The sequence below is a fragment of the Ciconia boyciana genome, chromosome 1 (assembly GCF_034638445.1).
Source record: "Ciconia boyciana chromosome 1, ASM3463844v1, whole genome shotgun sequence".
Classification (NCBI taxonomy): domain Eukaryota; kingdom Metazoa; phylum Chordata; class Aves; order Ciconiiformes; family Ciconiidae; genus Ciconia; species Ciconia boyciana.
The window spans coordinates 121,855,248-121,873,002 of record NC_132934.1 but is presented as its reverse complement, the minus strand read 5'-3'; the positions used below and the strand labels follow the sequence as shown (position 1 = coordinate 121,873,002).

At 39.8% G+C, this 17,755-nt stretch overlaps 1 protein-coding gene across 1 annotated transcript in view; it reads right to left on the bottom strand.

Moving 5' to 3' along the window:
• Positions 1-17,755, bottom strand: part of ABCG1 (ATP binding cassette subfamily G member 1) — a 64,819-nt gene that overhangs the window by 7,929 nt on the left and 39,135 nt on the right. Inside the window, exons 3-12 of the mRNA XM_072847072.1 lie at positions 13,684-13,801; positions 12,788-12,920; positions 11,311-11,361; positions 6,797-6,942; positions 5,977-6,100; positions 4,795-4,909; positions 3,949-4,097; positions 3,664-3,765; positions 930-1,098; positions 53-153 (exon numbers count right to left, since the gene is read on the bottom strand). Coding sequence (XP_072703173.1) covers positions 53-153; positions 930-1,098; positions 3,664-3,765; positions 3,949-4,097; positions 4,795-4,909; positions 5,977-6,100; positions 6,797-6,942; positions 11,311-11,361; positions 12,788-12,920; positions 13,684-13,801 — 1,208 coding nt within the window. The remainder of the gene's footprint in view (positions 1-52; positions 154-929; positions 1,099-3,663; positions 3,766-3,948; positions 4,098-4,794; positions 4,910-5,976; positions 6,101-6,796; positions 6,943-11,310; positions 11,362-12,787; positions 12,921-13,683; positions 13,802-17,755) is intronic.

Below are 17,755 nucleotides of genomic sequence, written 5' to 3'. Positions count from 1 at the left end.
ACTTGCCATGAACTTAAATGGTTCTTGTTTTATTGAAGAGTAGAGCATATACCTGAAAAGGAACATCAGCCATGGTTTTGGCGAGATAGTAGGCTTTCAGGCTGTACCAGTAGTTCAGATGCTCTCTGAGAAATACTCCCATCTCAAGAGGAACTACAGAGAACACAAATTACTAAGTTAGGTTGTCAGTGTGCAATATTGTTGCACATAATAACATAGTTTTTATGTTATTAGATCCATATCTAATCCTGCACTGCTGCAGTCCCATAGTGGGACTAGAACTCTGAGGCCTTTGATAGACCAGCAATAGCTTCAATGATTTGTAATGAAATGTAAGAGGTCAGCCCTGAGAGTTGCTCACTGTTTAGACTATGTACCAGTCTACTCAGATGATCTGAAACTCCCTCAAAGAGGCTTTTTGAATTAAAAGTCGTGTCAAAACTTAAAGAACCTGGTTATTCCTTCCAGTCCAACAGGGAATCCAAAGTAACAGTGCTCCCAGAGGAAGTATGGAACAGTCCATACTGCAGGAGTTTGCTTCTGACACCACATGAATACACTGGTCTTATGCAGGAGTCATGACTTGGAAGTCCTAGAGAAATTATTACATCCTCCCTAAGACCAACCACAAGCTCATGACACGGTTGAGACGCACTGGCACAAGGGAAAATTCCAGTCCAGGACTGTAACAGTGAACTGTCCAGGTTGAGAAACACTGGCAAAACTGGGGAGAGCAGTGCAACTGGACAAACCTATCTCTGTTTGCCTCTACAGAGCAGTTTAGTGAGTGCAAGATTTATCCCCACACCTGTCTTAGAAGTAGAAGCACAAGTCAAACATTATCTTATATGAAACAGATACATTACAACACCCTCCCAGCTTACTGCAATCTCCTTGTCCATTGATGTAACAGTATGAGCGGTACTCACAAGTAAGGACAGTTGGCATGAGTGCAGCAAACATAAGAAACAACATGGAAAAAAAGAGGAAGCCAGAGTTGCTGAGGACTTTCTTAGCTTCATTGCCAATGCCTAAGTAGAGCAAGCCGATGAGCAGTCCAATGCCAATGTGTGAGGTGATACGCAAGTGTGTCAGGACCTACAAGCACAGAAAGAGTAGTATTTCTGATCAGAAAGTCTGGGCTCAAAAACAATGGCAGTATCACTGAAATCAGATATACATATTGCAGAAAAGGAGTACTTATGTCCAGAAGAGCTTACATAGAAATGTTCATTTCCTACTGGCAAACTGGGCTTCAGCTAAGGAAAACTTACTGTCATGAGCTTCTCAGTGTCAATCAGACACATGGCTATTACAGTACAGAAAACTTCTTCCTGTAAACACAGGCAGAAACTGCAAATGCTGCAACCTGAAATCTTACTGTCTGACAATGTCATGGAGCCACTGGCCCTCATTCATCAGAAGACTTTCTCTCTGACTAAAAGACAAATTTCCTAGAGCAGAAGAGAGACAGAAAAGGTATTTCAGGCTTGTATAGACCAAACTAACTTAATCAGGCATAAATTAGCCTTCTGTGCCTTCTCTGCAATACACTATTCCTACAAGAGGTATGGAAGAACAAAAGAAACAATAAAATTTGGAACAACTGCAAGCCTTTACACTTGAGCAGGAAAAAAAAATCTTAAAAACAACACTGTTCTTCAATCTATGCATCAGAAAATAAGTTACAGTTTCCGCTTGGTGGAGACGAGGAGAGGACCATATGATCCGCGGTTAGTGCTCGCACAGCTCTGAGATATACTCTCCAAGTGTACCAGAGACAATCTGATCAGCTAGTTGAGCAGCACGGAGAATATGAAGCTCTATGTATGCTTTGGATTACAAGAGCCCTCCCACATGAACATGTCAATTTATTTTTGATTAAATATTTGGTACTAGACCAGATGTGCAAACTATTCCAGATTGCAGGAAGGCAAAATTCAACAACTTAATTAATCCTTGAATGACAAATACACTATAACGTAAAACAGCAAGGGAGAAGAAAGAAATGCACTGTGGCAAAGAAATGCACTGGCAAAACAACAAATGGGCATGATATATATGGTCTGGAAATAAGAATATGCTTCCTAACCACTAGAATTGCATGATTCTGCCATATCTTCCCAACCAGAGCAGTGGGGAAAACAGCTGACTGCTTTTACTATGGCATTCAATACAGTGTTTCCCCTTCTGAAAGGGAAGGAATACTGTGGTTATCTCACAGCAGAGGCCTGGACACAATGGCCGAGTAGGTTTCTTCCAGGCCTGTAGTTCTGTGTGGACTGGAAACAGTAGTGTCCCAGAGAGACAACTGCCTGGGTGGGGCAAAAGCAGTGCAGCTGCAGCATCTGGAGCTCAGTGAAGCTCAGCGTACACTGTCACAAGGGTAACTTACTCATGCTGAGATCCACATGGCTCAACTGCTTTTGGTTTCCAAACTACCTTATCTGAATCCACCATGTGCCCACCAGTATTGATATATTCTCTGTCTTTCCCCTTTTCTAAAGACAGGTATGTCAAATTAATGCATGAATATATATTAATGTATACATTCTTTCCGCCCCTCATGTAAAGCACTGAAAGCCTTCCAACACACAGAAAATGCAGCAGACAAACCCTCCTCAGATTTATCAAATTGCAAATTTGCCACAGAGCCACTTTGCCACTTGGCCAACCAGCACCAATTATACTGTACACAGGTGAGTTCCTTGGACAGGTGTGCATGTAAGGTCTAGTTGAGGAAGTTCATCCCCTTAACTCACACCTTTAATGAAGGGACAATCCTATCTAGAGGACATTTCAAAACATCAATCAGACAATGTAAATAGTCCTATGTCTTAAATTTACAAACAACTCAGCTACTTAGAGATAAAAACTTCCTTGAGTTAAAAAAAAACTCTCAGTGCATTTTTTTAATGCAAACTAACATCAATCAGACAATGTAAATAGTCCTATGTCTTAAATTTACAAACAACTCAGCTACTTAGAGATAAAAACTACTTGAGTTTAAAAAAAAGTCTCAGTGCATTTTTTTAATGCAAACTAGGCACCCAAAACATTTAATGAACACACATGAAAACTGCAGGGTTTCAGATTTTGAAGGGGGTTGTTTATTTTTAAGAAAAAAGGTGAAACATATGGGTTTTTTCCTTGGGAATGAAGAGTTTCATTATGATACTTACTTTATCTTGATATTAAATGTATGAAAACAGAAATGTTCCCTTTTCAGAGAAGGAAGATTTTTATTTATCAATTTTGTGTTTCAGAAATAAAGACTTTAAGTATTAACCTTACATCACATGGAAATTATTATCTCTGCCACCCTGAATTTTCTAGAAAAACTAATTTTGTGACACACCTGTACAACTTCTCACTCCCTTTTCAGTAGGATAAATAACTTTATAAGGGACCTGCCAGCAGAGAAGGGATTTACAATTTACATTTTTAGGCCAGATGCTTCTGAGTTCCTGTGAAGAAAACTGTTGTTCACAATGAAGATGCTACAGTTAATAGCAAGACTGAAAGATCAGTCTCTTTCCTTTGAAATTCTGTGATGATCTTCATGCATGGGCTGTGGACAGGACCTTTAAGGAGAATTACACTACATCACAACCAACTGAATAGACCTTTTGGCTAGAGAAGTTATTATAAAGGCAGTCTTACCGAATCCCTCATGATGGTGAGAAAAGTTCTTTTGAAGAGGATACAGAACTGGGTTAGGCAGCTGGCAGAGAAGCTGTGGCAGCCTTCTGTGGAGGAGGAATCCTGCGGAAACACATAAAAGAATAAACTTCTTTCTTTGCAGTATCTTGCTTAGTTTTCATTCACAATACCCCACTCTTATCAGCTGAATGAGCCCAGAAACCTCCTCCATTGACCGAGGATCTAAATTCTCTTCCTCCCCCTCCAGCCTCAAGCCATGCCCATTAGTTGTGATACACAAAATACCTCTTCAGAAGGTCGGTGCCAGAGGAAGGGATTCAACTCATTCTCACCACCAACATCTCTCTTGTAGTCTGTGTCACATATCCTCTCCTGCACTGCCCTTACCAGCCGGCTGTTCTGGTCTCCATATTCACCAGATGCTACTTCCATAACTACAAAAAACAGCAGGTAAGTTACTGGTTTACACTACTGACTAGTTACAACCCTTATGATTAAATCCCCTTGATTCTGTAGCATTGACAGAAATGGGATTTTTGTCTAGAACGGGCTCTAAAATGCCACATGCAAATTCATATGTATACACACATAATTTGAATGTATCTTTCTATAAATCTTCAGAGAGTTCTCTTCATCGCGGAAGTTAAATGAACCATTTTAGAGGAAAGGCAGTGAGTATGGGATAGTCTTGGTCATAAAAAATGACAAAGTCTATTTTTGTGGTCCTTACTGCTTCTTTGGAATTAAGAAACAACAATGAAAAAACCCTCAATGCTATTAGCTGTACAATACTACAGTGGTATTGTTCGAGATAAAAAACCAGAATACTGGAGCCACTTTGAAAAGCCTCTGAGATTAATTACTATGAAACACTAAAGAATATGTTTTGTCTTTCATTTCCTGGACCTGGACTTCCAGCAGAGAGAAATATTCACTAAATTTTACCACTAGATGGCATTCAAATTACTTAGAAAAAATATGAATAATTTTATTTTGAATTTTGGTTCATATATGTACACATGGAGACATGTCTATACGTACAAAAGTATGAAACACACCATGGTCCCCGTTACCCTGAAGGTGCTAATCAAATACAAAATAAATTAAATAAACTATTCAAATTGTCCTTACCAAAATCTGCTGGATTGTGGTAGGTTGGGCAATTCAAACCCAAATCTCTCAAGTAAGGGACTAGGTTTAATACCTTCCCACGGTAAATGCATTGACCTTGACTTAAAACATAGAGCTGGAAAACAAGGCAAAGAAAAGAAAAAGAAGAAGAAAAAAAAGAAGAATGTGAAATAGTATCAAAATATTTCAACCTGCTATCTGTATGATAGCAATCCATGAACCTAATGACCTCTTCTTGTCCCTGTGGGAAGAACACCTTGGGAAGATTTATCACCGCTTGGAACTACCTTTGCATGGAATTACAACTAATGGAAAACGAAATGCTTAAGGTTTGAATTCTGCAAACATTCCCTCCAGGACTTAAAACATATTAACACAGAAACAGACTAATTCCAGCCTTAGACACATGCTGAAAATAGGCAAGAAACTGTAGAGCAGAGCCATCTAATTTCCACACATGATGGATATTTTGGGCTGGGAGACAAGACTGGTGAATGCAGGAATTGAAGGAGAGGTGGAACAGCACAGAAATGGGAAATAGGTTGGTAATTCTTACTTTTAGCCACACTATTGACTTTAAATAAACCTCCTTGCTAGACTGGCAATCTGCAAGAGCTTGTTCACCTATGGTGTATTAGATTTTCTCTTAGCTCTCCTAACAAGATTAAAGTAAATTTAAACCTAACCTAAACGTGCATGGTCCACATCCTATTGTTAGGTTGGAGAAAGGATCTCCAACTGACTTCATTTCAATTATTATTATTTCATATGAATAAACTCTTCTGAATTTACACCTGTGTAGCTAGGACGAGAATGTGTACTAGCAACATTGCAGACATTGGCACTAAAGCTCTCTTGCTCTTAAATTACTCTAATTTACTTTACTGGCAGCCTTGTGCCCAGGAGCAGTGGTGGGTGAAGGCATGAAAATCACAAGTGCGATAATCATGATTTCACAAACATATCAGCCAGATGCTTTAAAAACATTACATGTAAATAATGGAAACAGGCAGAGAAGAAGAAAAAAACATAATCAAAAAGTATATTTTGCTCTTATTTATTTAATTTTATTTGATTTGGAACCATAGACTAGGATTATTCGTGTTTTTACTTAAAGAGTGTAGCCTTGAAAGTATAACCTACCTAAACCACACATAAAGAGAAAGAGTTTGAGAATAATACCTGATCAAACAACTCGAACAGTTTAGCACTGGGCTGGTGAATTGTGCAGATGATGGATCTGCCACCCTGGGCTAAAGCCTTCATCAGAGAGACAACCTGAAAACATGATGCACTATCCAAGCCGCTGAATAAAAAGAAAGAAGTTTGTTATCCACAGGTCCATAGGCACTACCCAAAACTAGCACACCTATTTGCTACTTTGGTCTCTCACTATTATCCTTTTATAAATTTTCTGTGTAGCAGTTTAATTTTATCATATGCCAACCTTATGCTTGTATTTCTCCATCAGTCTCTTAATTAAGTTGGAAGCGTGCCTGAGAATGAAAAATAGAGTATTCTCAAAGCTGCCTTAAGGGACTTCTACATTTTAGGACTGCAGATTTAAATGCTCCCAACTTTAATGAATAGATACATATTCATAGCTCTCCCAGCCTCCTCCTAGACTGATCACAAAATTTGATTCTAAATATGCTACATTCATTATTAAAAGTCACACTTTAAAATGCTTATATTCAAGCTATCTTTGCTTGAAAAAGAAAACTCATGCCACAATCTGAAAATATTTTCCTCTCTCTCTTCCTTCCTGTTTCAGTTTGTGTCTCCCTTAAAAATTATTTCTAGTCCTATGGTCCGGCAGTTACAGCAGTGACCCAAGGCACTAAGTATCCAAATCAAGTTATTTCTTGTGGCCTTATTTAGTACTTACAGGCAACACAAAATGAGCATTTTCGAAGGACTTAGAGGTGATTAACCATTCTACAGCACTGCGCTACTACATAAAGCAGTATTTGTCTATCTTTAATTTTTGGCCTTGAAGTACCTGGTTGGTTCATCAAAAAACATGACAGGAGGATTGTTCACCAGCTCCAAAGCAATGGCAAGACGCTTTCTCTGGCCTCCAGAAAGACTCCCAGTCCTCGTATTGGCACATGTCAGCAAACCAAGGGCTGTCAATATTTCCTTTACCTAGAGGAAACACAACAATGCATCACTTAAAATTTGTTAGCATAAAAGAAAAGCCTCTTTACTGATTTTCATGGAGAATGTAAACTAGCTCATGACTTTGTTTCACCATCCATACACTGAAGCCTTTTTCCATCTAATGTAGCATTTATTAGATTCAGTGGGGCTTAACAGTCTACCATTTACCATTTTGACACAAATTCTACTTGTTTGTCCTACATGACCTGTCTCAGTAAGGACGCCTTGCCTGGGAAAATGGAGTGGAAATCAGTTCTTTTATAGCACCCCTTGGATATGGCACTGATATCAAAAGAGCTTTGCAACATGTGAGGAGTTATTACACAGTGAAACCAAGAAGCTTCTTTCAACAGAACTTCTAGGCTGTATTTACAAGGGACTGGAGAACTGTATAACAAAAATCAGTGGTTTCTATAGAGCAATGACCTGCTCTTATCTCATCTGTTCTTCACAGTCTAGTCTTTAAAGTGCAGCCATTGATTTTAAGTGTTTTCATTCTCCTCAGAACCAATTCAGTTGTCACACGTACTCTCAGATGTTTGGGATTTCCTCAAGGCACAGGCTCAGGAAGGGCACAGTTTGTCCCAGGGTCTTTGGAGCAAAAGGAGAACAATCCCAGCTGCTACGAATTTTACTGTTTCAGTGATCGTAGATCTGGCCTGGTAGCTCTATATAAGGAAAATAGCTCTTTGGCATCAGTAAAAACATGGATGTAAAAATGAGTCCAAGTTACATTGCTCATGCAATTAAAAAATCTACCACGTAAAAGGTAGAAAGAAAGCCCAGACATTTCATACTTCACTGAAGTATAGTAAAATGAACCCATTATTTTTTAAAGTAATAGTTGCTTGGATGGAGGGAGTTTTCCAGAAGGGGTGGCTAACATGGTAAAAATTGGTTAGACCAACCAGGGCCTGACCCTTCACTTGTCCTGATTTTGATTTCCAGGAGCTACCTCTCTCAGTGAGAGGGGGTGAAAAAAGAACAAAACCCACTGTCCTGGTTTCAGCTGAGATAAGATTGAATTTTCTTTATTGTGGCTGGTATGGAGCTATGTTTTGGATTTGTGCTGAAAACAGCATTGATAATACAGAGATGTTTTAGTTGTTGCTGCACTACTCAAGGACTTTTCAGCTCCCCATGCTCTGCCAGGTGCAGAAGAAGTTGGGAGGGGACACAGCAAGGACAGCTGATCCAAACTGCCCAAAGGGCTATTCCATACCATATGACGTCATGCTCAGTATATAAACCTGGGGAAGAAGGAAGGGGGGGACGTTCGGAGTGATGGCGTTTGTCTTCCCAAGTAACCATTACACGTGACGGAGCCCTGCCTTCCTGGAGATGGCTGAACGCCTGCCTGCCCATGGGAAGTAGTGAATGAATTCCTTGTTTTGCTTTGCTTGCATGCGCAGCTTTTGCTTTCCTTATTAAACTGTCTTTATGTCAACCCACGAGTTTTTTCACTTTTACTCTTCTGATTCTCTCCCCCATCCCACCGGGGGGCAGTGAGCGAGCGGCTGTGTGGGGCTTAGTTGCCAGCTGGGGCTAAACCACGACACCCACTAACCCTCGTTCTCAGAGAGAAGAGCCCAACTACCTCCCTCCCTTTATCTCTAGGAAGGATGCTATGGGACATGGGCAGCACAAGATAGGTCCACTAGAAACATAAACTATGGTTCACTGGAGGATTTTTCACTTGTCCCTATTTTAAACAAGCATCTGTAATCTTGCTAACACAAGTGCATAAATTCATAACGTTTATTTTTGATAAACATTTACCTTACAATTTACAACAATAAAATGAATGATCTAGTCCAGCACAGGTCAGTAACACTAACCAGAATATGACCGCCCTTCTAATATGTGTTGAATAAATGCGTACAGCACAGGTTTTTCCTCAAAGAGCTGTTTGTAATTACAGTGACAGTGCAAACAAGTGAATTAACTTGCTTGGCCTAACTTACTAAAGTGTAAATTAATTAAGACTTTCAAAGTACAAATAAAATTAACAGCTGTTTCTAAACAAATGTATGTTCCAATAAAAAATCTCTGTTTAGCTTATTTAAAAAAAACAACAGTATTTGAGAGAATCAAACCAATCTTAAGCTACCAAACATATGTTGATTCCTGTAAGTTTCCCTCTCTGGAGCTCCTTCTGATTTTCAAGGATTCTCTGAGATTGAAGAATTGCCAAATGTTCCAATGTGGAAACAAATACAGACAAAAGACAGACACAAAAATGGTCGTTCTACCTTTGAAATTGCCATAGTTGTCACATTTCAGGCAAAGGGTATACTTTTCACCAGGTGGGTCAGAAGCAGTTTCACCTTCTCCTTTATAAACCTCTGCTTAGGAATCACATGCCAGCTACTATCAGAGGCATCTTTTACTAGAATAAGAGACTCCTCTGAAATGATTAAGTCCAACAAGTCAAAAAAATAAATCAGCTAAAAAAAATGAATTAAACTGGCATATGGGGAAGAGCAGGAAGCCTCTCATGTTCCTGAGACAGCAGGCCACAACTTTCTCATTTCCATGCTCCACTCCCACTCCTGTGTCCCCTCATCTCCTTCCTCTTGCACAACTTGGTTTCAGTTGAGTCCTGCACAGTGGCTTCTTCCAGTCACCTGCATGATTTCCTAATTTGCCCACGGAGGGTCTCCTCAGTGCATGGCTCTGGGAGCACAAAATGCACCAAGATGAAAATCTCAACCTTCTTTCTATTTATGAAAAAGAACACTGAAAAATCATGGAAAACCCAAAACTTGAACTTTACAGGAGTAAGTATAGCAAAAACATTGGGAGCTTCCTATACCAATAGTAACTCCCTTTTCATTGGTGGGACAACTGAGTTGCTAAGCCACTAGAAGACTTGTCCAGAGTAACGAACATGTCCCTAACAAAGGTAGAAGGAGCAGCCAGCTTTCTTGGAAGGTAAATCTCAATGTTAGCCATGAGGCCATGTTATCACATGAGCCCCATTAGCCCTCAGCATAACCCCCACATAACAAAGGCTTCCTCCTTGAGGAGGCAATGTATGAGAGATCAGACTGTCTCCTTGTTGGTGCTGTCTTATGCTGGACTGAAACATAGCTTGAGGCCAGCCAAAACACCTCCAAACGCTTTCTGAGCTACCGTTTCACTTTTCATGACTCTCTCAACAACCTGAACCATCTCTGCTTTTACCAGTGCCATGATTTTTTGCTTATATTTAGCTCCAGACATTATCCTCCATGGGCATATATGGTTTTGAAACATGCTGTGCAGCACTGAACTGTTCTTCTCCTAGGCTTTGGCATGCTCTGGTAACTCCACCCAAGCACAGAGATGCCTGAGCTCTGAGTGTCCTTAGGAATACACAAGCCCAGACATTTTAAGTGCAGAATAAATGTTTAGAAAGGGCACATTTCCAGCCCTTTAAAGTATAACTGAGGTAACCAAATTCAGTTGAGAAAGCTGCCTCATGCACAAGCTAACATGTCAAAAGCTATTTTGTCTGGTCACACACCTCCAAGGTATTTTCTTTAAAAGGACAGCCCTGTGTCAGAACAAATGACAGGGAGGAATCGTGGCAATCAGATGGGTGAGAGGAGCACACTTCCTAGTGCAGGTCCAGATGGGTTATAGGTCTCTGTGGGCAAAACCACACCAGGACTTCCCTCCCACTCAGGAAAGTCATATGTTGGCCACAGGCAGAAGCAGGACAGTGCAGCAAATGCGCAAGAGTAAATTCTGCAACTCACCCCCAGTGTTTTAGAAAAGATGTGTGCCTGGTTTCCTACTTGTCCAAACCTCAGTCACCCAACACAGCTTCAAAATACATTAGTCTGTATCTTAGCTGCAACTGCATTAACTTCTCCAGTGCAACAATATGTCCACCAGCATAGCCATAAAGATTAATGCTTTTCAAACACAAGCACAGAAATTTCTGCAGCAGTTACAAGAACTGCTGAGTTTTTCATTAGTCCCTGGAAAAATTAAGGCCTACACTCACCATTGCCAGACATGACTGATTTATCTTGCCACACACAAGATGCCTGAAGCCTCAGACATGCATGTAAGAGAATCTAAGGTCCTAAGGTACATTAAAAGGAATCCTACAAAACCTGTTAATTTATTTCAGTAGATCTTTTACAATTATCTACTCAGTCTCATACTGAAAGCAACTTTCATAGAGACTGTAGTAAACATTCCCTCATAATGATACCTGTCAACTTTGAGGTTACGATTTATTCTATCATTACAACTCCAATGCAATTCAACGTTAGATAAAAATGTCTGCTTTACAGAGCTCACTTCATGGACCTCTTTGGCATCCCCCAAAATTCTCAGTTTGAGGGACAGTATACATACCATTTCTCTCCTGCCTTCATCTTTCTCTTGAAGTTTCAGATGAGCAGATACCTGGAATGCAATACAATAAAATTTGATTTTGAACTGGTCTGAAGCACAACAACCAGTTACAGTGGATGTCTCAGGCGCAACATCCCAACATACCATTTAAACAACTTCTTTCAACCCAGTCAGGAAAGTTGAAGTTGAACTATAATGTTCAAATCACAAGCATAACGTATGCCTGTGCAGTAGGTAACAGAGTATAATCTGACTTAAGCAATCACTCAAGCATCTGACAAAAAGCGTATTAGAAAGAAAGGCCATTCTGCAAGTCAAAGAGCTTGAGAGGAAGATAGGAGAGTCATGTTTTTTCCATAGCCACTAACTTCCGAGGCAATGCTAGAATCACAGTTTATTTGTGCTTCAGCCATATCATAAGGATAACCAAACTCTGCCATTCTCCAGGATGTGAACAAATGAGTACAGAAATAAATAATCTTGTGACAGATGTCATCTGCTAAGTCCTAAGAGGCAGCTCCACTAAACATTATGATTAACCCTTATTAGAAGCAATTAAACTGTTAAGTAATTATTTTTGTCAGAGCTTTGATTGATTAATTTAGACAGCCAGTATCATCTGGGCCCAGTTCTACAAAAGTGGTCCTATGGGATTCTGACTACAATGCTCAAGTAAACAAAAGAGAAGAAAAACTTCCTCACAGAGAAGAGCCTTTGCAGAAAATTAGCCACACAAAAACTACAGTGATTTCTTCTGGCCTTAAAATTTGTGAATTGATGCTGGCATACAGTATGAGCAACCTCAGCCTTCTTTTGATAACATCCTCTGAGAAAAATTGGCTCATTTCTCAAACTGAGCAACAAGCACTTCTAGACTGATTGGTCAAGCTGGCAATTAGTGAACTTCTTGATGCTATGAAAAACAGGAAAAATAATTTATGTTGCCTGTAAGTCTTGGGATTATTCTGTTCCTGTTGATTTCCTGTGAAGAACTGGAAGAGATTTTATACAATGCCTTTATTAAAGAAAAGGCACAAAAGAGCAGAAGTAGCAGAGACCATGCTTAAGTCAAAATAGCACTTTGCAGTCAGAACATGGAAGATGGGGCAGAAGAGAGAGACAAGGTTACTCATCCACCACCTAAGAAAAAAGATGATCCCTACAAAGGCTCATTCTGTGCAGAATTTCAGGTTCCATTCTCTAGGAGGTCTAAGGACTAGAGCCTTAGATCTTCTTCCAAATCATAACGCTGGTCACAAACTGAAAACGATAAAGCTAAAGAAGCTCAAACAGCCCCTAGAAGGATAAGCCTGAAACAGAATTCAAGGCATCATCTAAGTCCAAGCACTTTCATTGAGCAGGATCAAACAGAGATAACAGCTCGTGGCATTACCAGGGGTAAGAACATATGCACAATCCACAGAGGTTTTTCCATTTCTTCCCACCCAAATAAATTAGAGCAAGGAACAAAGCTCACCATCATAGCTTCCTGGACAGTCAGATGAGGAAGGAGCATGTCATCTTGCATGATGTAGCAGGAGACTTTGCGAAAAGAGCGCAGGTCACGAGGCTGTCCATTGATGAGAATTTCTCCTTTCATTCCCGTCTCTCTGAAACGAACCAAGAAAATCACCAGGGGTGCATTTTGCCTTCACTTGTGCTGCCACAGGCCTCAGTATGTGGAAGTCTTAGGTAATCATTGCCCACTATGGAATAAAACTGATACAGTGGATAGAAATTAATACTTCACGATTACGTTCTCTTTCCTAAGAGGCTTCATGCAATGTTGCTGAAAATTTTACTCCAAGTTAGTACAAAATGTGTGCTGTATTATATGAATGTCTGAAAAAATATCAAGCCATTCAAGTGATTTTTTTTAGGTTTCTCTGTCCTGTTCCTTATGTTGTAATGACAACAACACAGAGACACTCCGTAGTTGGCCATACAACAGGGGATTCAGGAAGATGAACCACAGTCACTTCACACATTGCAGTTTGGTCAAAAAAACATTAACATTATGAAAGTGGCGACTAAAAAGGGTAGTTTTTTCCAAGTGTTTACAAAATGTGATTTAAAAAATATCACAAACATAAGACACTGAGTCAGATTTGTTACACAGCCGGAAAGGAGACAGTTTTTTGTGTTTTGGACTTTAAATTGCTTCCTATTCTTGGATCAGACTTGCTAACAGATAAATCCTAAGTGACCACAACAGGACAAACAGAAAAAAATATAAGCAATAAGAATCTCCTTCAAAATCTGTGAAATCCCTGTTTTCTACAAACATTGGGGTAAGATTTCTTCTGCTGTTGTCTCCAAGGAGCTATCAGGCTAGGTGATCTTATCTTACTTGGGATTTTCATTGTTACTGACCTGTATCCTGCCAGAATGTTCATGAGTGTTGACTTCCCAGCTCCTGAAGGACCCATAATTGCAACAAGTTCTCCACTGCTGAACTTCCCTGAAATTCCTTTCAAAAGGGTCTTATAACCTGAAAGAAGAAAGAAAAGTTCACTGAACCCCTAACAATCATGTCTGGGAGGCAATGGAAGTTCATTTCCACTAAACATCAGTGTGTTATCAATATTATTCTCATACTAAAATCCAAAACACAGCACTATACCAGCTACTAGGAAGAAAATTAACTCTATCCCAGTTGAAACCAGGACAACAATGATGACAAATAGGCATTAGCAGGTACCTACTGAGAGGCTGATGATAAGATCAGCACACTGCAATAACTATCAAAAGCCAAATTCTGAGTGGGAGCGGCAGCCTCCTCCCGCTACACAAGTAGTATGGTGGGATTACAGGATCACACGCTTTTGATTCACTCTAGGAAAATTTTCAAACAGGGCTAAGAAGCCTTGCTGCCATTATCTAAGTGTCTTCTCAGAGTATTTTCCTAGGATGCTGGTGGCTCTGTTAAAATATCTAATACTGCAAAGCTAATGTAATTCCACAGCCCTGGAGCAGACTGCCCACCAATCACTGCAGCTTCAATACCAAAATTCTGCCCTCTCACCAAAACAACAACTTCTTGGAGAGTAATAGCCATGATCTCAAAGGCAAAGCCCTATGCTTTCGTTCGTTCCCCCCTAAAAGAGGTATGACAAGAAACACAGCAAAAGGAGACATACAGGAAAAGACAAACCTGCTTCATTTTCTTACCATAAGGACTCTCTTATGATTGTAAGAACTCTAAAGGTTTGTCTAGACAGGGAGGCCGACCACAATAACTCTGTAAAAATAATTCCTAGGGAAATACTTATTCCAGATTAGGAACATGCAGGGTTTTTTCTCATTTAGATTAATCCACTTCAGAAGTTCATGCCACAATAATTATGTCCTCAGGCAAAGCTGTTCTAGAATAACCACAACACCAACTTCAAATATCTCACCTTATGCCTGAGTAAATTACCTTTGTCAATAAACCTTAATTTAAACCCCAAACTCCATGTTACTCTAGGTGTATGCAAACTGGACTCCAATAAGAATTCCAGATTCAGACTTAGTTGCATCCATCTTGTCCTGCATGATTCCCATTTTAAGGCATAAGGACTGGGGGGGAGGGTGGAGAGAGCCCTGACTGGCATTTAAACTTTTCCAGATCTCTCCCCCCCCCTTTTTTTTGTTTGCTTACTTCATTTTAATTACCAGTGCTTTTAGTTAAAACTTTTAATAATAAAAAAATGTTAAGTAAGGTGTCAAAAAACAATCTCGTATGTTGAAAATGTTTCTGTAATTTAATTAAAACCAAAACAGAAGGGTGGAAGATCCATTTACATGCAGTGTTGGGATATGGCAATCCATTTTGCCATACTGGTGATATGCAGGCAGCATTTATATTCCACATGTAAACTATCCCAGTCCTGTGATTATCATTAGCATAGGTTGTAGGTGGAACGTTGAAATGCTGTAAAAACATCACATTGTCTGCACCCTTCTAGAAAATGAATGGTGGATTATCTTCTTCTGATTTCTTTTTCTTCCTGACTCCATAATTTCTTGTTCCCCTTCCATCCCCGCTTAGCATTCTCTTTAAATTTTCTTCTTTTCTCTAGTCTCAGTTCACATTCTTTCAATGCCACAGAGAGCAAACTTTTGCACCATAAACATTAATCTCATGCTGCCATGGGGTCTCCCAAATCTACAGCAAATACCCTCCTCTGAGCATTCCCCAGCTCAGGAGGAAAGCAGGAGCCACAAAAGCTCTCTAGAAATATTTGATCCTACCGTTTTCATGGCAAATGTCCTAGGAAATGTAATTGACCAAATGTATCAAAATAATAGTTTCCTCGAGTGCCTTTTTTTTAAACAGGCCAGTAATTTTTCACTCTAAAATCTTGTCCGGGACTTGAATGAAACAACTTGTTTGGAAGCTACATGATATAATGGGTATGAAAACAGCAGTGTATTCACATTGCCTGTTTACGGCACAAGTCCTAAGAACAAAAGCAAAGACAGTCTATCAAAAGGAACAGCTATTTCAAAGAGAGAAATCCGTGGCACCCCGACAAGGTCAATAAGCTTGTCCCTCACACCAATGTCACCATCCAAACCAGCGTTTGAAGGAAAAGTTCAAGGAAGAGATCAGACCTTTCAAACATGACAATATTTACTAAATGGCATCTACAGAGACAAAGTCCTTCACGCTATCCCTCAAGTGTAATGAGAAACAGTTACCTCCCAAGCCTATGAAATTTGTAAGGGACTCAAACATTAGACTTTACCACCAATTATTTGTATTACACACACACACCCACCACACACACAAGTTATATGCAGCTAGGAACTCTTTCTCACACTGGTCAAAAGCTGGCCAAGTTGGCCTGTTGTTAACTTCCACTGGGATAGGATTTCTTTCACCGGGTCCCACATGTAGTGCACGGGTTAAAGTACTCATTGGTGTCTGTCTCTATTCCCTGTCTGCCCCGCAAAGCAGTTCAACATGACAGAACGTCACGTGGCAAGTCCATTACAACAATTTCTATTGTATGGGCTTGTTCTGACCCAGATTTCCAGGGTAAAGGGTTCTTGTCAGAGTTTCTTAATAGTCAGCTCATCATGAGTTTCAAGATCAGGACAGTAAATATTGCATAAACTTACAGGGGAGCATAAAGAATGTGTACTGCCATGAATACTGAGGACGGTACAACCTAAAACACACACTCACGGCCTGAAAACATCTATCAACATACATACCATTACCTAAAACTGAAGCCTTTCCTCTCGCTACATATGACTGTGAGATTTAACATTACATCCATTAAAGTCACTTTTCCAAACATAATTTCACAAATGATAATCAGTTTACCTTTAATTGCAGTACCTTCCCCCTCATTACCTGCACTTGCTTCTGCCCCTCTGATGGAGATTTCCATTTTAAGTATCCTGCACATAATGTTAAATCAGAGCAGGACACATCTCTGCAACTCATTTGCAAAACAGTAGAAGAACATGATTTAAGAAGAAATAGAAAAAACTAGGAATTTTAGATCAGGATCCCAATCATTGGCATTTTACATTGCTACAAACTCAAACCCATCTCTTCTTTTGACTGGAAGCACATAAGAAGCCTTTCTATTACAAAGGTTAATTTAACAAACCCATAAAAAGATTTGACACTGTAGCAGTAGCGTGGTGCCCAGTATAATCCTTTCTAAGGAATTAAAGTCCATAAGTAACTACAGCCTTCTCTTTCAGAATATTGAGGCTAATCTTTAACTGAATCAGTTGACCTAAAACTTCTATATTGGGCCACACGTCTTTCACGAGAAACAGATTATGCATTTGGAGGGGATTGTATTCTTACACTACAGGGACTGTTTCATATCCATTTGCTGTATATTACAAATTTCTGACCATCTTCAATCCCGGTTTACCTGGCCCACCTCATTTTCCTTAGGCCACCAGTTCATGATCCGTGCAGCAAGGAATTTTGGTACCCCAAAGTTTAATGAAAAGCTGAACCTCAAAGCGAACTCACCCCAAGATGGGTGCATTTTATGGGCCATTCAGTTCAAGCACCACAGCGGCTGTCATCTTCTTTTGGGCTGGACTTACATCAAGACCAAGTTTAGCATCATGACTTTCAGTTATTTCTCTTAAAACCTTTCCGATTTCCAGTGGAAAATAGCTTGGACCCTTTCAGTTTTCCAATGTCCCCTCCTGGAGTTACTGTGACCTCACCCTTAAATATATATTTAGGGGCCAACGCCCACGGGAATCCAACTACCAGTTTTCAAGAACTACTTAAAATACGAATTTGTCAACAGGACATTAATACACCATCACCAACCAGAACAAGCACTCAGCAACTTTCTCAGTCCAACGCACTAAAAATAGAATACAAAAAGAAATCAAAACTGAAACAGAAAATTCAGGTGATACAAAATTTTTTGGTCTTAATTTCACCTCACATTACATTCCAGAGTTCAACTGT